The sequence below is a fragment of the Rana temporaria genome, chromosome 5 (assembly GCF_905171775.1).
Source record: "Rana temporaria chromosome 5, aRanTem1.1, whole genome shotgun sequence".
Taxonomy (NCBI): Eukaryota; Metazoa; Chordata; class Amphibia; order Anura; family Ranidae; genus Rana; species Rana temporaria.
Genome location: NC_053493.1, coordinates 171,174,339 through 171,198,081, shown reverse-complemented (window position 1 = coordinate 171,198,081; position 23,743 = coordinate 171,174,339). Strand labels below are relative to the sequence as shown.

The 23,743-nt window shown below is 43.2% G+C and overlaps 1 protein-coding gene across 5 annotated transcripts in view; it reads left to right on the top strand.

The window, feature by feature from the left end:
* The first annotated feature begins 723 nt into the window (after nt 1–723).
* TERT (telomerase reverse transcriptase) overlaps nt 724–23,743 on the top strand; it is a 194,568-nt gene continuing 171,548 nt past the window's right edge. For all 5 annotated transcript variants that reach the window (XM_040353379.1, XM_040353378.1, XM_040353380.1 and 2 more), the window contains exons 1-3: nt 724–1,165; nt 7,729–9,343; nt 19,553–19,748. In XM_040353379.1, coding sequence (XP_040209313.1) covers nt 896–1,165; nt 7,729–9,343; nt 19,553–19,748 — 2,081 coding nt within the window. In that variant the 5' untranslated portion in view covers nt 724–895. The remainder of the gene's footprint in view (nt 1,166–7,728; nt 9,344–19,552; nt 19,749–23,743) is intronic.

Sequence of the window (23,743 nt, the reverse complement as noted above, 5' to 3'; positions counted from 1 at the left end):
TGGTTTCGACGTGAACGTAAATGACGCCCAGCCCCATTCACGGACGACTTACGCAAACGACGTAAAAATTTCAAAATTTGACGCGGGACCGAAGTCCATACTTAACATTGGCTAGGCCAGCTTTTTGTTGAAATAAACTTTACGCCTGAAAACACCTTACGTAAATGGCGTATCTTTACTGCGACGGGCAAGCGCACGTTCTCGCTGATTTACGCATTCTAGGCATAAATCAGCGTACACGAACCTAGCGGTTCTAAATAGACAGCTAAGATACGACGGTGCCCGCTGTCGTATCTTAGCTAGATTTAAGTGTATCTCAATTTGAGAATACACTTAAATTTAGGACGGCGCAGATTCAGAGTTACGACGGCGTATCTACTGATACGCCGGCGTAAACCTCTCTGAATCTGGCTATAAGACTTGACAGGCTGTGAGGTGGGCAGCAGTGGCGACGTTGATAGAGTCGCTGATTGCCGCCATTACTAGTAAAATAATATGTCAATGGTTTTAATTTTAAAAATCTGGTCACCTTGGTCTAAACCATGTCCTCAGATGATGTATGCCATGCCCGGTGAGATGCAATAATGGAAAATGTAATACTTTTTTCTTTCCTGGTGCCTATCCATGGTAGCATACGCATAAAATAATGCCATGAAGGCACCAGGAAAGTAGAATACACCGGGAATGGGAGGCATATGAAGAAGTGTTGTGATTGGTGGAGAGTACACGTGACATGTCTAGCAGAGTGGCATGGCTTTACTCTGAGATGTTTACTTTCCTATTACAGAGGGACCCGATACACGAGGGAGGCGGTAAGGAAGAACTTGGGTTTCCTGTTTACTAGAACGTGAAGACACGTGATTACAGGGAGTGTAACGTGCAATGTGTTTACATTATGAGCAGTGAGAGCCGCCCGTGTATTCTCCGTGCAGGGAAGATGGAGCGGGGAGCCCGGTGTGTGCCGCCTGTGGACATGCTGCACGCTCTGTACAGCGGAGTGTTCTGTATTGCGGACTATGTGGAGATGTTACACATGTACAGTACGGAGAGAGCGCTCATCACCCGGGAGGGGGATACGGAGCAATTTCGGACTTTGTTAGCCGGACTTTTGGTTTGCATTCCCTGGGGGGCTAAGAAACCCCCCACCCCCATATCATTCCAGCAGGTAAGACCTTCATTGGCATGAAGAGGGGCGGGGTTGGTGGAAATAGAATATTTTGTAAGGATGCCTAACGTGTAGTCTGCATATGCAGACGTTATTCTACCAAGGGCCTCCAAACTTTTAGAGTTCTCATCGGTGTCGTTGTTTGCAATAGGGTCTCCATCAGGGCCCCCCATCATAGTCCCCAACCCACTCACCCTTCTTGCGCCAGGGATTCCAACTGAGTCCACCGCCCCCCCCCCCCCCCTGCACCAGGTCCACCCCCCCCCCACCAGGTCCCCATCAGAGTCACCAACCAAGCCCCCCCTCCTCTTCGCAACAGGGTCCCTATTAGTGTGTCTCGTCCCCTAACACTACCCCCTGCTTGGACCAGGGTCTCAACAGCATACACACATCACATAACCAATTCACCATGCACCAGTGTTCCAATCAACCCCCCCCCCTCCAAGGTTGCACTGGAGTCCCCCCCCCCCCCCTGCTTGCACCAAGGTCCCCAGGCCTGCAGCCAGCAAGGCAGAACCAGGGAGATGGAGCAGGTCTTGATAGCAGGAGTTTCATCATCCAGTGAATTCAGGGGCTAGCATCTCACCGGTTGCTAGGATGCCAATGGTCCTAGCAACAACAATGGGAATGGTGACAAAGCAGTAGGGGGCTGAAGTAATCTGAATTCACAGTCTGTGCACATGGAGGATATAACACTAACCCTAGCTCAGGACCCCTGATCTACACTAAGTCAGGGTTTCTCAACTTCAGTTCTCAAGGTGCCCCAATAGGTCATGTTTTCATGCTTTCCATTATTTTGATTCAATCAGTTTCACTGCCTCAGTAATTACCACAGCCGTTTCATCTCTGGGAAATCCTGAAAACATGACCCGTTGGTGCGCCTTGAGAACTGAAGTTGAGAAACACTGATCTAGTGTAGAACAGGGGTCCTGAGCTAGTGTTAGTGTTATATCCTCCACGTGCACAGACTGTGAATTCAGATTACTTCAGCCCCCTACTGCTTTGTCACCATTCCCATTGTTGTTGCTAGGACCATTGGCATCCTAGCAACCCGTGAGATGCTAGCCCCTGAATTGACTGGAGGATGAAACTTCTGCCATCAAGACCTGCTCCATCTCCCTGGTTCTGCCTTGCTGCCTTCAGGCCTGGGGACCTTGGTGCAAGCAGTAGGTGATTGGGACACTGGTGCATGGCGAATTAGTTATGCGATGTATGTATGCTGTTGAAACCCTGGTGCAACCGCTGCAAAGCATAGCGGTTGGGCAGCGCTGCCCATTAATTTTGAATGGGAAGGGGCGCTGTAGGAACGGTGTATACAATGCTCCTACAGTGCCTCAAAGATGCAGCTGGCAGGACTTTTTGAGCGTCCTGCCAGCCAGGGCTGTGGAGTCGGAGTCGGGGGAAATTTTGGGTACCTGGAGTCGGAGTCGGAAAACAATGCTCCGACTCCGACTCCTACTAAATTTAGATTGTAATAAAAAAAAAAAATCAAGTTTAAATGTCCCAATTCACAAAAAGTTATAATTAATGACTTCTCTACTGTAAGAATAAAGACCAATGCATGCAAACTATGGCCCTCCAGTTGTTCAGGAACTACAATTCCCATCATGCCTAGTCATGTCAGTGAATGTCAGAGTCTTGCAATGCCTCATGGGATGTGTAGTTCCGCAACAGCTGGAGGGCCGTAGTTTGAAGATCCCTGTTTTAAGCAATAGTGGTAACTCCGGATCATCTTCTTCAAACGAAGAATTAGAGAACCAGTAAGTGTCCAAATAAAAAAATTCCAACAGGAGTTTTATAAAGCACTAAAAGAAGTTGAAAAGTATGATCGCTCATCAAAACTTACTGTTGAAGAAGCCATCCTTGTTTATCCAGAGATCGTTAGTGATGTGGCCAGAATAGTTACTGCAATGCCACCCACCCAAGTCAGTGTCGAAAGATTATTTTCAGCCCTAAAAATAATAAAGTCTGACTTAAGAGGCTCTATGAAAGAGGATCTGGCAGAGGCAATTCTCTTCCTTAGAACTCTACATTGAATTGATTTGCATTTGCTAAGCCTATAACTACATTTCAAGATTAATATAAACCATTTCTAGGTTTTGCAGATTTTGTTTTTGGTTCATTTAGCTTTGTTTTTGTTCTAAAACAACCAAATAATGTGGTTTGCATTTTTGAACTGGTAAAGATCCTGTTCCTGATGTTTATGCCTGCTGCTACTATCCAGCCACTTGATTGTTTTCATTGTGTTTGTCTTTTGCTTAAACTGTGCAATACAGTAGACTGTTGGCTTCCCAGCCAGTAGTCCTGTGTTAGGTTGCGTTTCTTTCCCTCAAGGAATGTATAAAATACATTCGCATATTAATACAGAGGAGTCGGAGTCGGGGAGTTGGAGTCGGAAGTACATAAAACTGAGGAGTCGGAACATTTATCAACCGACTCCACAACCCTGGTCATGCAACACTGTACCCATATGAAATTGTTGTCCTGGTGGGCTAGGTTTTCCAATGGTTATCATTGGAAAACACGGGGAATGACTTTAATGCAACTTGATGTGCAAAGTGGCATGACAAGTCGCACAAGTGTGAATTGAGCCTTAAGCTTCGTACACACGATCCGATTGTTGGCCAACCGAGTGTCTGATTTTTGCCTTCAGGGCGTGTGCCTGGATCTTGTCTTGCATACTAACGGTACATAATTGTCGGCCAACAAACACGAACGTAGTGATGTACTGCATGGAATTTCAGCTCTTGAGTACCACCCTTTGGGCCCATTCTGCTAATTTCATGTTTGGTGAGCGTTGATTCCGAGCATGCGTGTTGGTAGTTTTCGACTTTTGTGTCCGCCAAAAAATTACTAGCATGTCATCCAACAATTGACAAAAGGAGCGTATTAACGGTCAGATTTTAGGACAACAGGTTGTCAACAGACAATCCCCTGCCAACAATCAGATCGTGTGTAGGAATCTTTAAGTCTCCTGCACACGATTGAATTTCCATCGGACAAATCCGTGGATTTTTGTGCGAAGGGCGTTGATTGTGAACTTTTTCAGCCAACATACACGAAACAACGTGGTTTTTCAGCTCTTTAGCACCACCCTTTGGGCAACTTCTGCTAATGTTGTCTGATGGTTAGCATTGGTTCATAGCATGCGTGTTTGTACTTTTGGATTTTAGTTCGATGGACTTGTGTACACACGATCAGATAATCCAACGGAACACGTTTGTTGTCAGACAATTTGAGAGCATGGCTATCCAACATTTGTTGTCGGAAATTCCGACAACAATTGTCCTATGGAGCATGCAGACAGCCGGATTATCCGACACAACCCTTCCATCACACAATTGTTGTCAGAATATCCATGTGTGTGTACGGGCCTTTAGACTCCCAATGTCTCCAGCGCAGCTAATCAAGCACAGATCTTGCTTAACCGGACCAAAATGCAGGTAAAGGACCTGGCCAGTTTTTGCGATTTGGCACTGCGTCGATTTAACGGACAATTGCGCGGTCGTGCGACGTGGCTCCCAAACAAAATTGGCGTCCTTTTTTTCCCACAAATAGAGTTTTCTTTTGGTTGTATTTGATCACCTCTGCGGTTTTTATTTTTTGCGCTATAAACAAAAAAATAGCGACAATTTTGAAAAAAATATTATATTTTTTACTTTTTGCAATAATAAATATCCCCCAAAAATATATAAAAAAAACTTTAGGCCGATACGTTCTACCTATTTTTGGTAAAAAAAATCGCAATAAGCGTTTATCGATTGGTTTGCGCAAAATTTATAGTGTTTACAAAATAGGGGATAGTTTTATTGCATTTTTATTAATATTTTTTTTTACTACTAATGGCGGCGATCAGCGTTTTTTATGTTTTTTATTTTTTCGTGACCCCGACATTATGGCGGACACATCGGATAATTTCGACACATTTTTGGGACAATTGTCATTTTCACAGCAAAAAATGCTATAAAAATGCATTGTTTACTGTGAAAATGACAATTGCAGTTTGAGAGTTAACCACTAGGGGGCGCTGAAGGGGTTAAGTGTGACCTCATATGTGTTTCTAACTGTAGGGGGGCGGGGCTGGACGTGTGACATCATTGATCGTGCTTCCCTATATCGGGGAACACACGATCAATGACAGCGCCACAGTGAAGAACGGGGAAGCTGTGTTTACACACAGCTCTCCTCGTTCTTCAGCTCCGGGGACCGATCGCGGGACTCCAACGGCGATCGGGTCCCGCGGTCACGGAGCTTCGGACCAGGTCGCGGGAGCGCCCCGCGACCCAATTTTTTTAAACGTCGCCTATGAAGATTTTAAAGGGTAAAAGTTTGTTGCCATTCCACAATTTTGAAGCGTGACATGTTGGGTATCCATTTACTCGGAGTAACATTATCTTTCACAATTTTATCTTTCACAATATAACAAAAAAATTGGGCTAACTTTACTGTTGTGTTATTTTTTAATTTAAAAAAGTGTATTTTTTCCCAAAAAAGTGCAATTGTAAGACCGCTGCGCAAATACGGTGTGACAGAAAGTATTGCAACGACTGCCATTTTATTCTCTAGGGTGTTAGAATAAAAAATATATATAAAAAGAGGTGAAAGAGGCCAAGCAGGGAGATGACAAATAATAAAACCATTTTAATTAAGAAAAACAAAAAAGGCTATTAAAAAAAAAAAAAAGGCTATATGAAGCTATTTAAACCAGCTCCCCCCCACACTCACCATTAGACAAAAGGCACCAGATGACGGCCACAATCACTTCCTGCTCTTCTCCACTTTGGGAAAGAGATGGACGGGCAGTAAATACTGGCAGAAATCCCCATTAGTATTGCTGGTTGTCTCTTGTCATACCAGCGGTGACCACAAGATGGCGCCAGACTACAGTAGGAATTATAGGCCTGCAGTAGGCCGCAAAGCTACAGCCTCAATTGCCGGCCAGAGCGGCGTTTCGTGATCGCGCGGCGGGGGGGGGGGGGGGGGGGGGGGGAACGGAGATGCAGGATACCCCAGGCGCCAGGTCGCTAATTCTAGTCGCAATTGCGACCTGGCACCCGGGAATTGTCGAACACTGCTTAAAAGGGTTGTAAAGGTAAAAGTTTTTTCACCTTAATGCAGGCTTTTCGGCCCGTTTGTTGGTTGATTGAAAGCAGCGCAGACATTGGCTCACGCTGCTGTCAATCACATCCAATGATGCGTCACGGCGGGGCCGAGTGATACGGGAGCACGCCCGCAAGAACTCAACACCATGCAAGCTCGCTCACATGAAGGTGTTGAGTCCTTGCAGGGGGAGCCGAGACAGCCGCCGAGGGACCCCAGAAGACCAGTCTCGGGGCCACTCTGTGCAAAACGAGCTGCACAGTAGAGGTAAGTATAACATGTTTGTTATTTAAAAAAAAACTTTAGTGATCCTTTAAAGCAGGGGTTAAGCTGTATGCATAACAACGTTTTTTTTTTTTGTGTGAAGTTTCTGATATTTTTCTCATAAAGTTTTAACTATGCATCCACTCTTATTTGCTTTAGGGCTTGCCTAGTTCGTCACAGATTTTAGTCCAAACACAGCAAGTTCCTATCTTAAATCTTAAATTGCACATGTATGACCACTGAGGTAGAGGTGTGCGTTGATGCCACTGTGGCAGGGGTGAATGTAGGGTCAGTCCTGTGGTGGATGAATGATTTGTTCTAGAGGTAATTCATATTTTAAACCCGCCTTTTATTGCTTGTTTATTGCTACTGATGTTTCTCTTGCATATGGACTACTTTTTTGTACCATTCTATCCCACTGTTCACATAGTTCAGTTCATTGCGGACTGCTGGTTGTAAACTGTCAGGAGACAATCCTACAGACATACTGTATATCTTCTTGAGTCATGCACTTGTGTAACTTGGCATTAATTTCTGTCTGAGATTCAAAGAATAATATTCACAGAAATAGATTAACTTGCTTTATCTGATGATGATTGTTGCCATATAGTAAAAATCTATGCAAGAGTCCTAAAATTGTGTTGGTCATAATCCAATAGCAAATCGCGTTAACAAAGCATTCTTCATCCACAACAACATACAGAGTGAATGCATTCCAGAAAACCAAACTGTTCTTTCCATCCTTTCCATTAGACTCCTTTCACACTGGGGCGCCTGAAAAGTGCCTCTTATGCCTCTCCAGTGCGAAAGGACAAGTGTTTTTACATTGGGGCAATGCGTTTGCAGGACGGGAAAAAAAAGTCCTGCAAGCAGCATCTTTGGGGCGTTGCGAAAGCAGTGTATACGCCGCTCCTAAACCGGCCCTGCCATTGAAAGCAATGGGCAGCGCTGCCAAAGTGCCTGCAAAGTGATTCGGCAGTGGCGCTTTTCGTGCAATTTTTTTTCACCCTTTCCTTGGCCGCTAGAGGGGAGTAAATGCGCCCCGCCAGCGGCTGAAAAGCACCGCTAAAACTAGCAGTGCTTTACCGCTAACGCCGCCCCCTCCCCAGTGTGAAAGTAGCCTAAATAGGTATGTAGATAATTTTGATGAATATAACTCCTTTTTTATATGTAAAATAATTTTATTCATTTTTGTTTAGACCTCAAATCAAGAAGAAGTTGTTGCCAGAGTGATCCAACGCGTCTGTGAAAAGAAGAAAAAGAACGTTCTAGCGTTTGGTTATGGCTTGGCTGATGAAAATAACTCACTACAGGTCATAATTGCACCAAATATATGTAGTTATTATCCTAATTCAACGACAACTACTGTTAGCACCAGTGTTCTCTGGGAAACCCTTCTCGGTAGAGTAGGGGACAGTGTAATGATGCACTTACTTGAAAATTGTTCCTTGTTTATGATTGTGCCACCCACATGTTGCTATCAAATTAGTGGTGTACCAGTGTACAGTCTATCCAGGACAGAGACTGTTTTACCTGCTTGGTTTAAACAGAGTTCATCACTTTACAGGAGAAATATTTTATTTCAGTTCACTCAGAAAAGCTCAAAATCTTCTAAAATATGTTCTTTCAAAGCACAGAGCTGGATGAAGCACACACCAGAAAAAAGAAAAGAGATTTTTCCCTCTGTAAATTGGGCTGCAACGGGAATACCAGAACCTAATAGTTTAGAGCTGAGACATCCAAGAAATGTTGGTGCCTCTTCCACCAAAACAAAGTGTAATAAAAGATTGTCAGAATTGGATATATGTAGTATTCCACGTAAGAAATGCAGGACAGCGCTGCCATTGAACGACTGCAGTTTGGATTTTACAATGGAAGAGGTTAATCCTCCTGTTCCTAAAGTCGAAGGTATGTACCATGTGTCACTAACATCATTCTCAGAAAAGCAGAATATCTCGAAACACAACATCCTTGAAACAAATGCTGCTGGTAATGCTCTTCTACTACGTAACCATGATGTGCCACAAGATTGTCCTACCTCACACTCTTTAATGGGTACAACGCCAGATAAAGGCAACAATATTTACATTGATTTTGGAAAGCTCTTGTATTCAAGGCACCTTTCAAAGGAAGGTTTTTTAAAAACGTTTTTGCTCAACACACTTGAAGGAAACGCCAAAGGAAGTCTGACTTTGATTAAAACTGTATTCCTGAGAGCCAGCCCATTCATAGAAAACTCCCATACAGAATGCCATTTTCAACGTATGGATAGTAAGAAACTTCCAAATCGTTACTGGCAAATGAGACACATTTTTCAAGAATTAATACAAAATCATAAAAAATGTCCTTACTTGGAACTCTTAAAGAAATGTTGTAATGTAACAGAAAAAGGGATGAAAGTTGATAGATATGGCAATACCTTATTAAACATTGACAGTGATCAGCCGAGTGAAATGAAACCATGCAGTACCTTAAACATTGACTTTAAAAGAACTGACACAGTCGTATCTTCATTGCACAACCTTGTGGAGGATGCCACTAAAAGTGAAAAACGAACTACAAGATCTGTTAATGATACAGAGGTGTTGTTTTTTCTTGAGAAGCATAACAGTGTCTGGCAAGTGTATTCTTTTGTCAGGGAATGTTTGCACAGAGTGGTACCGGAGACACTATGGGGTTCCAGCCATAACAAATGCCGCTTTTTGAAAAATGTGAAATTGTTGATTAATTCTCCCAAATCTGAAAAAATGTGTTTGTCAGAACTAATGTGGAAGATAAAAGTTGAAGACTGCCTTTGGCTACATCTTAAGAAAAGTAGGTATTTGTATTGTTCAGCTCATTTTATATCCCTTTATTTTTTATTTTGTTTTACCTTTCACTTATTTTACAGTTTACAATGGCACATGCAACGAGATCTAAGCTTTGCTAGTATCTTGAGAATGTTTCATACCTACAATTGTGGCCAGAAATATTGTCACCCTTGTTAGATAATGCACCACTTTGCCCAGAAAATTGTTGCAATTACAAATTGTTAGGCATTCTTATGTTTGTATTGGTATGACATGAAATGGAAAAACCCAAATCTGACACTTTTGCAAAACTCCAAAAATGAACTGGACAAAATTATTGTTATCCTCAATTTTATATTTGGTAGCACACCCCTTGGGAAAAAAATAACTGACATCCAATTGCTTCCTGTAACCATCAATGAGTTTCTTATACCTCTCTACTGGAATTGTAGACCAGGGTTTCTCAACTCCAGTCCTCAAGGCGCCCCAACAGGTCATGTTTTCAGGCTTTCCATTGTTTTGCATAGGTGATTTGATCAGTTTCACTGCCTTGTAATTACCACAGCTGTTTCATCTGAGGGAAATCCTGAAAACATGACCTGTTGGGGTGCCTTGAGGACTGGAGTTGAGAAACACTGTTGTAGACCACTCTTTTGCCAACTACTCCAGGTGTCTTGGATTGGAAGGGTTTCATTTCCCAACTGCTGTTTTGAGATCTCTCCACGGCTGGGATTTAGCTCTGAACTCCTTGCTGGCCAGTTCAGTACTATCCAGCGCTTTTGTCTTAAACCATTTCTGGGTGTTTTATTTACATGTGCTTTGGGTCGTTGTCTTGCTGTTAGACCCATGGCCTCTGACGGAGACCCAACTTTCTGACACTGGGCCCTACATTGCACTCCAGAATTCTTTGGTAGTCTTCAGATTTCTTAATTCTATGCACACAATCAAGACACCACACAATCAAGACACCAGTGCCTGAAGCAGCAAAGCAACACAAAAATATCAGTGAACCTCCATTATGTTTGTTTGACTTGTAGGGACTGTGATCTTTTTCTTTAAGTGTACTAGGGGGCGCATGCGACGACAGAGCCAATGCACGTGCCCGGCAGTCAAAATGTCCGCCGGGAACCCCGCGATCACTCCTGAGAGAGACAGAACGGAGGTCTGTCGATGTAAATTAACAGATCTCCGTTCTGTCAGGGGTGAGGAGACTGTTCTTTTTGTTCCTACTGCTTATGAACAATGATCAGTCTCCCCTCCCAGTCAGTCCCATCCGCCCCACCGTTAGAATCACTGCCTAGGACACCCATTTAACCCCTTGATTGCCCCTAGTGTTAACCCCTTCCATGCCAATGATATTTATACAGTTATCAGTGGATCTTCTTAGCTCTGATCGCTGTATAAATGTCAATGGTCCCAAAATGATCTGTCTGTTTCAATGTTGCAGTTCCGCTGATCACCGCCATTTACTAATAAAAACAATAATAAAAAATTTAATTTTTTTCTCCAAAAATATGTAGAATTATATATATCAGCCTAAACTGAGGAAGAAATTTGTTTTTAAAACAAAATTTGGGGGGATATTTAGTAAAAAATATTGTTTCCTTTTTTTTTTTTTTTTGCAAAAAATAAAAACCGCAGAGGTGATCAAATACCACCAAAAGAAAGCTCTTTTTGTGGTGGGAAAAAAAAGACGTAAATTTTGTTTGGGTACAGTGTCACACGACTGCGCAACAGTCAGTTACAGTGATGTAGTGCCGTGCCACAAAAAATTTACTGGTCATTAAGGCTGCATTCACGCGGCATACGCGGCGTATTTTGCCACGATTTGTTAACTTTTTTTTTCTTTTTTCTGTCTAGCTGGACTATATTTCAGCAGTTGTTTTTTTGCAGTGCTTTGGCTTTTGTGTTTAGGACTATGTCTTCCAGGAATTCAGGGTCTAAAACTCCTAAAACAGCTGTGAATTCCTCCAAAAGGTGTCACCATCAGGCTCTGAGGTTCCTGGTCATGCCTCCGCTATACCAGCCTCTCCAGAGGGACCAGGTGCGGCTGATCAGGGTGAGTCATAGGGGCTGTCAAGTACTGCAGCCATTCCCAGCCTCCAGACCCCTGCCTATATTACTGAGGATGTACTCTCTTCAGCTTTCGTAGGTTTGGAGGAGCGTTTAGCGTCTCTAATCGGTTTTTTCTTCCCAGGGTGGAACAAAGCGGGCTAGGTCTCCCTCTCCCACCCCGGGTCCTCACCTATTGACCAGCAGTGGCTGGTAGGGGATGAGTCTCTCTCAGGAGTTAAAGAAGAGGGTCAGTTTGATGGCTCTTCTGAAGAATCGACCACAGAGGTGCCCTTTTCGGATTTTCAGTCTGAAAAATTACTGGTGCAATCCCTTACAGAGATGGTATGGTTTGAATTTAAGTTGCTTTTAACAGAGCCTACTGGCAAACCTGTGTCTTCCTTGAGTTCTTTAAAAGCTCTGCAGGCCCTGCATGCATTACCTGCCCATCTCTTGCTAGAGCAGCTTATATATGAGGATTGGGGTTATCCAGATAAACATTTTCAGATGTTTAGAGACACGACAGATAAAAGATTGGAATCTTTATTGAAGGCCTCATTTTCTATGGCAGGTGTTTAGCCTGCAGTGGCAGCAATTGGCATTTGTCAACCCCTAAAGGATCAGGTGAAACAGACCCTCATGGCGATTCCTGCTCAGCAAGCTTGAGACTTAGCCGATCTACCAAAGACTTTATGCTTTGCTGTTGACGTTATTAAGGATTCTATTCACCAGACCTCCCGTCTGACGCTCCTGTTGGTGCATATGCATAGAATCCTGTGGTTGAACTATTGGTCAGCCGAGGCACCATGCAAAAAGCTTTTAGCCGTTTTCCGTTTCAAGGGGAACATTTGTTCGGGGATAATTTGGACAAATACATTCAAAAGATTTCTAGTGAAAAGAGTACTCTTTTACCTGTTAAAAGGAGGAGTAGGCGTCCTTCCTTTTAAATGGGCCTCCTCTCCGATTCCAGGGACAGCAATCTCTAGGCAGTGACGATGGCCTCCGCCATCAGAGTCAAGGGGAAAACCTCAAGGTCAGACCCAGGGACACAAGAGGCACTGGGGGCGGAAGCCTATTAAGCAGAGTTTTAAAGCTTCCTTATGAAAGGGCGCCCCTGCTCGATCGGGTGGGGTGAAGTCTTCTGCAGTTCTCAGGAACTTGGCAAAAAGAGATCCAGGACAGATGAGTCATCTCTACCGTATCTCCAGGTTACAAGCTAGAGTTGCCAGAGTTTCCACCACCTCGCCTCCTGAAATCCAGCATTCCCAAAGATCCACTAAAGAGAATGTCCCTATTTTTGGCACTAGACCGATTGCTAGCTCAGGGGGTGATCGTAAAGATTTTAAATTTCTTTGCAGTGCCAAAACCAAACGGAGATGTCGGACCCATCTTGGATCTCAAGGGGCTGAATCACTTCTTAAAAATTTGCTCTTTTTGCATAGAATCAATTCGGTCGGTAGTCTCCACCCTTCAGGGAGGAGAATTGCTTGAATCAAAGACGCATATTTGCAAGTACCTATTTTCCCCGCTCACCAGAGATTCCTGAGATTCGAAGTAGAACATCATTATTATCAGTTCATAGCCTTACCCTTCGGTCTGGCAACTGCACCCTGAGTGTTTACAAAGGTTCTGGCCCCACTCCTGGCCAGTCTAAGTGCTCAGGGCATAACGGTTGTAGCTTACTTGAACGATTTGCTATTGGTGGATCAGTCGATAGACCATTTGAACCAGTCTGTGGATAGCATGATCAGGTTTCTGAGACACTTGGGTTGGATTCTCAATTTAGAGAAATCATCCCTGCATCCAGTAAAAAGGTCTGGTCATAGATACAGACCAAAGGAGAGTTTTTTTTTTTTTTGCCCCAGGCAAAGGTCAACACTTCAAAGAAACTGGTCCAGGTAATGTTGGCGAAGAAGAGTCCCTCCTTTCGTCTTTGCATGAGGGTGCTAGGGAAGATGGTGGCTTCATTCAAGGCCGTTTCATATGCCCAATTTCATTCAAGGCTGTTTCAAAATGGTATCCTTTCTGCATGGAACAAGAATATCCAAATACTAGATTTGCCAATGTGCCTCACCTGGGAGGTGCGTCGGAGCCTCACTTGATGGTTGGTGGCCAGGAATCTGCAAAAGGGGAACCTTTTGTGTGACCTTTTTAGAAAATCGACAGGAAGAATACTATTGGCTAAAAGTTCACTGGTGGCTCATGACGCATAACAGCTTTATTTGCCAATCGCAGTGTCTCTTTACAATTCATAGCAAAGCTTATGATTCTAGGAAGTAAGTTGAAACAATAGGAAAATGCCTGTTAGAGCAACGTGTCTTTAGAAGCCATTTTAGAAATTGGACTCCATTTTTAATTCCTATAAATAGTCACACAATAGACATAAAAAAACTTTTGCAACAGTCATATATTATAGAGTCTGGAAGGCGAATGTGACTTGGTGCTAGTCTAAGGATTGGCATCCTCAAAAGTATGTCAGAAGTAGGATTCTTGCCTTTTTACAGTTGGACGTTGAGCTGAAGCTGGCCCTGAGTACTATCAAGGGTCAGATCTCGGTCTTGTCGATCTTATTTCAAAGACCACTGGCAACGCACTCTTTGGTCCGTGCTTTCATACAAGGGGTAACGCTGATCAACCCCCCAGTCGGGACACCTTTGTGTCCATGGGATTTGAATTGGGGTCTGTCAGCATTGCAGAAGCAGCCTTTTGAGCCTTTATGCCATATTTCATTAGTTCTTTTAACAAGGTAATTGTTTTTTCTGGTAGCCATATCCTCTGCTAGAAAGGGTTTTAGAATTGGCTGCTTTTTCTTGTAAAGAGCCATATTTGATTTTTCATAAGGATAAGGTAGTGTTACGTCCTCATCCAACCTTTCTCCCTAAAGTGGTGTCAAGGTTTCATTTGAACCAAGATGTGGTTCTCCCTTCATTTTTTACAGAACCTAGTTGAAGAGAAGGCCTTAGGAAGGAGCAGGCAGCATCGAAGTCTACTATTTCCAAGTGTATTCGACAAGGTATTTTTCAGGCTTATGGTTTGAAAGAAAGAGTTCCGCCTTTTCAAATTAGATTACATTCTACCAGGACAGTTAGTGCTTCATGGGCGGTGCATCATCAAGCCTCTATGACTTAGATCTGCAAAGCCGCAACTTGGTCTTCGATACATTCACCAAATTTTATCAGCTGGATGTACAAAGGCATTAGGATACCGCTTTGGGTGCAGTGTACTTCAGGCAGCGGTTTAGATGCTCAAGTCTGATGGCGTCCTGCTTTGTTTGTGTCTCCTTCCCCTCAAGGGACATTGCTTTGTGACATCCCACATAGTTATTACTATAAGCTCTGTGTCCCATGATGTACCAAAAAGCAAATAGGATTTGTATAACAGCTTACCTGTAAAATCCTTCTCTTCAAGTAAATCATGGGAATACAGAGCTCCCGCCCCTCTTCTTGGGATACTTATTGCTTTGATACAAAAACTGTACTCCTGTTATGGGAGGGTTTATAAAAATCCTATTTTCTCTTTTCGTCCATGGACGGACACAGCTCCTTAAATCTTGACTTGTGGGTTATGTTCCTGTTCTATAGGAGAGGACTAGGCAGAACATGTTAGATATTTAAATACATGTTACTTCAAACAGTTGAACAGCCCCGCCCAGGGGGCTGTCCCTCCAGACATAACCCTCCGCATTGCAGTCAAAGTTTTTTTCTGCCTAATTGAGGAGGACCTGGCTACCTTTTGGTCTCGGTCCTGAGGAAATGTTTTATTTTATTTTTATGATTTTATTTTGAAGAATCTTCTATCAACTGCCGGCTAGGTGACAGGCTGAATAATATGGATCCTTGTAGTCCCCCCAGTCCGGCCATCGAGCATGAGCAGGCCTTAGCTACGCGCTGGGTTGGCCACGACATACCCCATGGCTCCAGGGGTGGCCGGTGAGCTATATGCTCCAGGGTTCACATATGACCGGGCTGCTTGCTGTCTCAGTCATAGTGGACCGGGTCGACAGCTACTCTGTACTACTTGGTTGTAGGTCTGTCGGGAACGCACCAGCAGGTCCTCGCAGGGACGGGCAAGTACAGTTCCTCCTGCCTCGGCAGGATGAAACAGCTGGGCATTCCCGGGAAGGGGGTTCTCCTGTCCTCTTCCTCCCTCTGTCGACCTTTTTCTTCCTTCCCTTGCTGGGCTCGCTGCGACCGGGGTATACCTTTTGTGGGTCTCCAGGTCCCGGTTATGGTTTGTGGGGGTGTCCAGGCCCGCTCTCTGTGGGGGGTAGTCTTTTTAGTGGATAAAAACAGGGGTGGGTGTAATGGCGCTTGCAAATAACTATGCTAATAAAATATTAAATAACAATTCCTGTTGATGAATAATTCTCCACAGAACAAAGAAATAAATCCAAATGACTAATGGGTCAATCCACCACCTGATGTGGGTCTAAACATGTTCCACTCTAAATATATCCAAGAATACCACCCAACATTAAGGAATAATGTGGAGGGTACTGAGAGTGGTGAATAATAAATACCTAATAACAGGTAAACAAATGTGCCAAGACTCTGCACAATGTTAATATACACCATAAAATCACCATAAAAAATATAAAATAAAACGGCAAGTAATAAATAATTGGATGCAATAAAAATCAGTGATAATCCATGAAGTGCTTCATCCGTTAAAAGTGCATAGTGCAATGATTCTGTGAAATATTAGTGAAAGAATGTCCCAAAACATATGAATATATAAATAGTAGACACAAAAAAACTAAAATTAGAATAAATAAATAAATAACATGCACAGGTGGGCATGAAAATAATGATGATAGTGCAGTGAAAAAATAATAATGTCCCAAGTGATCCACCAAGGGATCAAACGAAATCCAGTGTAATATTAAACGTGTCCAGTGCACAAACCGTAGAAATATTAATAATTGGTCCAAAATGATCAATCAACAATAGTTTTTAAGTGCAAAGGTGCTCCAAAGGATCAACACTTCAGTGCTTGATCTGCGGCCGCGAGCGGATGACGTCACCAGCAGCTCTCCACGTCCTCACACATATCGTGACAGCCAAACGTCACTTAATCATAGCCATCCTATGATTAAGTGACGTTTGGCTGTCACGATACGCATGAGGATGTGGAGAGCTGCTGGTGACGTCATCCGCTCGCGGCCGCAGAGCGGAGACACATGGTTTTACACGCCGATTATTCGTAGCTGTCTGTGAGTGCCTACTTGTTTTTATTTAATAAATCCCTAATGATTTTACGCTATGGAGGCTTCCCTTCCTTTATTTTCTATTTGAGAGACATCGTTTTCCCCTATTGAGCCGTGGTGTATGGGAGTGGATCAGCAGCAGGCTGGCTGTGGGAGCAGTATTACATAGGCTTTAATACAAGCCTTCTTAAGGTATGGGGCTGGAACACTTATCTGCCAGACACTGTGGGATGCCTGACGGTGATATTTACAAGCACGCATGCACGTTCAGCATCAAGCACTGAAGTTTTGATTTATGGATCCTTTGGAGCACTTTTGCACTTAAAAACTATTGTTGATTGATCATTTTGGACCAATTATTAATATTTCTACGGTTTGTGCACTGGACACGTTTAATATTACACTGGATTTCGTTTGATCCCTTGGTGGATCACTTGGGACATTATTATTTTTTCACTGCACTATCATCATTATTTTCATGCCCACCTGTGCATTTTATTTATTCTAATTTTAGTTTTTTTGTGTCTACTATTTATATTTATATATTCATATTTTTTGGGACATTCTTTCACTAATATTTCACAGAATCATTGCACTATGCACTTTTAATGGATGAAGCACTTCATGGATTATCACTGATTTTTATTGCATCCAATTATTTATTACTTGCCGTTTTATTTTATATTTTTTATGGTGATTTTATGGTGTATATTAACATTGTGCAGAGTCTTGGCACATTTGTTTACCTGTTATTAGGTATTTATTATTCACCACTCTCAGTACCCTCCACATTATTCCTTAATGTTGGGTGGTATTCTTGGATATATTTAGAGTGGAACATGTTTAGACCCACATCAGGTGGCGGATTGACCCATTCGTCATTTGGATTTATTTCTTTGTTCTGTGGAGAATTATTCATCAACAGGAATTGTTATTTAATATTTTATTAGCATAGTTATTTGCAAGCGCCATTACACCCACCCCTGTTTTTATCCACTAAAAAGACTACCCCCCACAGAGAGCGGGCCTGGACACCCCCACAGACCATAACCGGGACCTGGAGACCCACAAAGGTATACCCCGGTCACAGCGAGCCCAGCAAGAGAAGGAAGACAAAGGTCAACAGAGGGAGGGCTGTCTAAGGGCTGTCAGTGGGCAACATGGAGTCAGTGGCTGACTTTGCTTTCGCAAACATTCCTGAGGCAACAACCGGTGCCCCTGCACCTGCGGTTCCCATGGATACGCTGTCGGCAGTCCTGGAGTCATTTGTTGCCAGGGTGGAAGTGGCGTGCAAGCGTAAGCGCCCCCCTCCCCCCACCATCTTCTGGGGAATGCTCTGACTCAGATTCGGGCCTGACTGCGGCACAGAACCCAGGTTCTGGACTTTGAGAGGATGCGGACCAGGACCTTCCCAGTGAGGAGGATCTCTCGTCCGGGTCAGCACAAGACAGGGCACTTGTGAGTGCACTTATCAATGCTGTGAGGGACTCTCAAGCTGGAGGATACAGCTGAGACATCCACGCAGGGCTCAGTCCCATTTTTGGGTCGCACAAAGCGAACCGCTCTGTTAAAGTTTTTTTCCTTATTTGTCTTTCTTCGATAAGTTCATAGATAAGGAATAGGAATGGCCGCAGAGACTTTTGAAAAAAATGGGTTTCTCCTCCGATCGTTGACCCCCCCCCCCCCCCCCCAGTTATTGGCTTGTGTGAAAGTTAGTCTACAAGCTATTCTACGTGTAGCACTACCCCCGGAGGAGCTGCTGGTTTGTTTTGGGTGGCATGTTACCTCATGGCTCTTCCGCCGGCCTAGGTGTGTACGGTGCATATAGCAGAAACAGAATGTCCACGACAGGTGTCTTTTGCTGTGCTCTTTATTACCCAGCCGGGTAAAAACATTAAAACTTGTGATGAATAGTAGAGGTGAAGTAGAAGAAGAAATAGCAGACTCCGGTGCAACAATAGGAAAACAGTCCTGCTTTCAACAATGCTTTGTATTCTCCACCACTCTAGCCTGATTGGGTATAGCGTACCTGGACAGGCCTACTCTCACTGACCTGGCAGCCAGAGTACCGCTCGAACTTGTAGGAAAAGTCTCTGCCACAGATCCTCCTGAAATGGACTCAGGGAAAAGCCTCTGCCACAGGCCCTCTCTGTGATTGTGATTTTTTTTTCCACGGACCGGGGGTGGGTTAATGGTGCTTCAGTCAATCTGACACCACGGCGGTAAATTAGTGTCAGGTTGATGCACATTACATTATTTTTATTATTGTAATATATATAAACTCACCATAGCTTGTCACTTGCCACGGTAGCCTGCCACCAGATGCTGCCTGTCTTTTGCCTTTGTAGCCTGCCACCAGTTGCAGCGTTGTCAGCGTTTTCTCTGTGCAGTAGTTAACTTACTAAAGTAAAACCTCTTACAGCCTTGCTCTCTCTCCAGTGCTACCGCCTCAGCAGGCATCTGGCTGCATTTCATTTTCAATGTGCGGGGTACCTAAAACTGGCACGTGCACAGTTAACAGTAGGGTTCCGCTCCTATGACAATCTCATGGGCTGCTGATCTCAGAGGAGATGGACCCTACGGTGGTGATGTGGGCAGTAATACGAGGGCTGAATATAAACAACAAGCCAGGTTTCTGCTCACCCGCCACTCACATTTAATGTGGCCCGGTTTCAAGCAGGCCACGGACCAGCACCGGTCCACAGCTCTGGGGTTGGGGACCTCTGCTTTAAAAGAAAGAAATTTCATATACCCTATAGCAGGGATATGCAATTAGCAGACCTCCATCTGTTGCAAAACTACAAGTCCCATCAAGCATCTGCCTCTGGGTGTCATGCTTGTGGCTGTCAGAGTCTTGCTATTCCTCATGGGACTTGTTCTTTTGCAACATCTGGAGGTCCGCTAATTGCATATCTCTGCCCTATAGTATTTGGGTCTATTTTATTTTTTAACCAAAGTTCTTGTTTTTAATTGTAGGTTATCACTTTGTTCCTGCATCAGAACACTTATTAAGAGAGAGAATACTTGCAGAATTCTTGTACTGGCTGATGGACACTTATGTTGTTCAGCTATTAAAGGCATTTTTTTACATCACTGAAACCATGTTTCAGAAAAACAAGCTTTTCTTTTACAGAAAATGTATCTGGAGAAAACTTCAAACCATTGGAATTTGGTAAGATTTTGCTTTTATAATTTGTATGTAATTATATTTTATTTAAACATCTTGTACCAGGGTCTTGACTGAAACAGATGTTAGCAGATGCATTTCAGCTTAGTTCTTGTGATGACATAGATCCTCCTGATAGTATTGCACACTCATTTTCTCCCAGCATTCATGGTGGGGTGTGGGGAAGCTTCATACCTCTGCATAAAGTGGATATAAAAAGTCTATACAACCCTGTTAAAATGTCAGGTTTCTGTGATGAGACAAAGCTAAATAATTTCAGAACTTTTTCCACGTTTAATGTGACCTATAAACTGTACAACTCAATTGAAAAACAAACAAAAATCTTTTAGAGGGGGAAAGAAAAAATAAAATATTTGTGGTTGCATAAGTGTGCACAACCTCTTACATTATAGCTGGGGATGTAGCTGTGTTAAAAATTAAGCAATCACATTCAAACTCATGTTAAATAGGAGTCCGTACACATCTGCCGTCATTTTAAAGTGCCTCTGATTAACCATAAATTTCAGCTGTTCTAGTAGGTCTTTCCTGACATTTTGTTAGTTGCATCCTACAGCAAAAGCCATGGTCCGCAGAGCTTCCAAAGCATCAGAGGGATCTCATTGTTTAAAAGGTATCTGTCAGGAGGAAGGTACAAAAGAATTTCCAAGGCATGAGATATACCATGGACAGTCCTCATAAGGAGAAAATATGGCACAACAGTGACATTACCAAAAACTGGACATCCTTCCAAATTTGTTGAAAAGACGAGAAGCATCTTGGTCAGGGAGGCTGCCAAGAGACCTACAGCAACATTAAAGGAGCTGCAGGAATATCTGGCAAGTACTGGCTGTGTGGTACATGTGAAAACAGACGGAACCTTTTTTTTATGAAGAAAAACATCCAAGCATGGCTAAATTTTGCATAAACACATCTGAAGTCTCCCAAAAGCACGTGGGAAAATGTGTTGTGGTCTGATACCAAGTTTGAACTTTTTGGCCATAATTCTAAAAGATATGTTTGGTGCAATAACAACACGGCACATCACTTAAAGAACAACATACCCACAGTGAAGCATGGTGGTGGCAGCATCATGCTTTGGGGCTGTTTTTCTTCAGCTGGGACAGGATCCTTAGTCAAGGTAGAGGGAATTATAAACAGTTCCAAATACTAGTCAATATTGGCACAAAACCTTCAGGCTTCTGCTAAAAATCTGAACACGAAGAGGAACTTCATCTTTCACCCAAAGCATACATCCAAATCAACAAAGGAATGGCTTCACCAGAAGAAGATTAAAGTGTTGGAATGGCCCAGCCAGAGCCCAGGTCTGAATCTGATTTGAAAATCTGTGGGGTGATCTGGAGAGGGCTGTGCGCAAGAGATGCCCTGGCAATCTGACCGATTTGGAGTGTTTTTGCAGGGTAGAGTGGGCAAATATTGCCAAGTCAAGATGTGCCATGCTGTTTAGACTCATACCCCAAAAGACTGCGTGCTGTAATAAAATCAAAAGGTGCTTCAACAAAGTATTAGTTTTAAGGGTATGCACACTGATGCAACCATATTATTTTAGTTTCTTAGTTATACTTCCCTCCACCTAAAAGATTTCAGTTTGTCGTTCAACCATTAACTGCTTGCCGACCAGCGCACAACTATATACGTCGGAAGCATGGCACAGACAGGCAGAAGGACGTGTGTGTGTATATATATATATGTGTGTGTGTGTATGTATATATGTGTGTATATATATATATATATATATATATATATATATATATATTAGTGGTGCACCGAAATGGAAATTTCAGAACCGAAACGAAACCGAAATAAAAAAAAATGTCAGGCCGAAACCGAAAATTACATTTTTATTTAAATAATTGTATGTTAAAACATACTCTCACTGTGCCCCCCATTACCGCCTCACTGTGCCCTGAATTGCCGCCTCTTGTTTCTTTTTTTTTATTTATTACTTTATCACTTTTTTTTTTGTAGCTTGTTTTACTTTTTTTTATTTTTGTATAATTTTCTTATTTTTAATATTATTTTTCTCATTTACTTTTTAATTACTTATTTTAATAATTTAGCAATTGTGATAGCAATTGGAGGTGACAGGTTCTCTTTTTTAACCCTGTCACCTCCAAAAACATGTTGTATGAGTGTGGTGAGGAGACAATGAGCACAGTCTGCTGCCCATTCACTCAGTGCAGAGAGTATACATCTCCTGTAACAGCAGTAAGAGGAGCATCCAGCAGGTCTGTCCTGGTGCCACCACCATCCTTCTAGCAGTACACAGGGATGGCATTAGGACTGGGCACAGTGCTGCTGTGTATGGGCTGTCTCTCTCTCTCTCTCTCTCTCTCAGCCTTGGTACGGATGTGTGTGCGGAGTGCAGAGAGCCCCATGCAGGAGCTGGAGCAGCCCGCAGCCTGAGCCAACATTACTTAATACAGCGCGGCCCCGGCTCGGGGGATGGTCTCCAGATAGGCAGATGGACGGCTCCTGGATGCCGGGCTATTCCTCTCCTCCTCTACACGCTGGCCTGCAGTCCAGGAATTCCAGCAACAGAGACCCGCCGGTTAGAAAACAAAAGAAACTCACCGCCGCCCGTAGGATGAAACTGTCTCCGCTCTGCTACACAGCCCTGCCTCCTCCTAACCCCACGCTGCGATAGACAGAAAACATCTCAGCATTAGAACGGCATTCTGTTTAACACAGCGTGGTTAGGAGCAAGCGGGGCTGTGTGCGAGCAAAGCGAAGACAGTTTCAGTGTGTTTTACCGCTCTGCAGCCACTAGTCATATCGGCAATTTTAAAGCTGTTTCGGCATTTGCCCAAAACAGCTGTTTTCGGCCGATATGTTTCGGCACCGATTATATCGGTGCACCCCTAATATATATATATATATATATATATATATATATATATATATATATATATATATATATATATATATATATATATATATATACATACATACGTCCCATTTAAGATCGCTGCATTGTGGGCGCACGCTGCGAGCTCCGTGAGCCCGACTGCGGGTCCCGCGGACTCGATCGCCGCGGGAATACCCGCAATCATCTCACGGTAAGGAAGAACGGGGAGATGCTGATGTAAACACAGATTCTCCCCGCTCTGCCTAGTGACAATGACAGTGATCACCGCTTCCTGTAATCGGAAGTGGTGATCACTGTCTTGTCACATGTAGCCCATCCCCCCTACAGCAAGAATCACTCACTAGGGCACACTTAACCCCTACAGCGCCACCTAGTGGTTAACCCCTTCACTGCCAGTGTCATTTTCACAGTAATCTGAGCATTTTTATAGCACTGATCGCTGTAAAAATGACAGTGGTCCCAGAAATGTGTCCAATGTGTCCGCCATAATGTCTCGGTCACGATACAAATCGCCACCATTACTAGTAAAAAAAAAAAAAATGTTTTAATAAAAATGCCATAAAACTCTCCCCTATTTTGGAGACACTATAACTTTTCCCCAAATGATCAATAAACGCTTATTGCGTTTTTTTTCCAAAAATATGTAGAAGAATAAGTATTTTTTTTATATATTTTTGGGGGATATTTATTAGTAAAAAATATTGCATCTTTTTCCAAAATTGTCACTCTAATTTTGTTTTATAGCGCAAAAATTAAAAACCGCAGAGGTGATCAAATACCACCAAAAAGCTCTATTTGTGGGAAAAAAAGTTTGGGAGCCACGTCGCACTACTGCAATTGTCGGTTAAAGCGACACAGTGCAAAAAGTGAAAGAGAAAAAGTTACCGCTCTAGGTGGATTGTGTTGGAATGATCAGTATGATCTCAGGAAATCGAGGGTGCTGGCAATGCACAAGGCATCAAGTAGAAATAGGAAATATGAACAGCCGCACTCCAAAAAACCTTGATGGTTGTCTTTATTTAAAAAAGGAAAGATGCACTACAAGTCACAGCACACGACACAGGGGTAAAACAGCTGATGCGTTTCGCACTATTAACTAGTGCTTAATCATAGC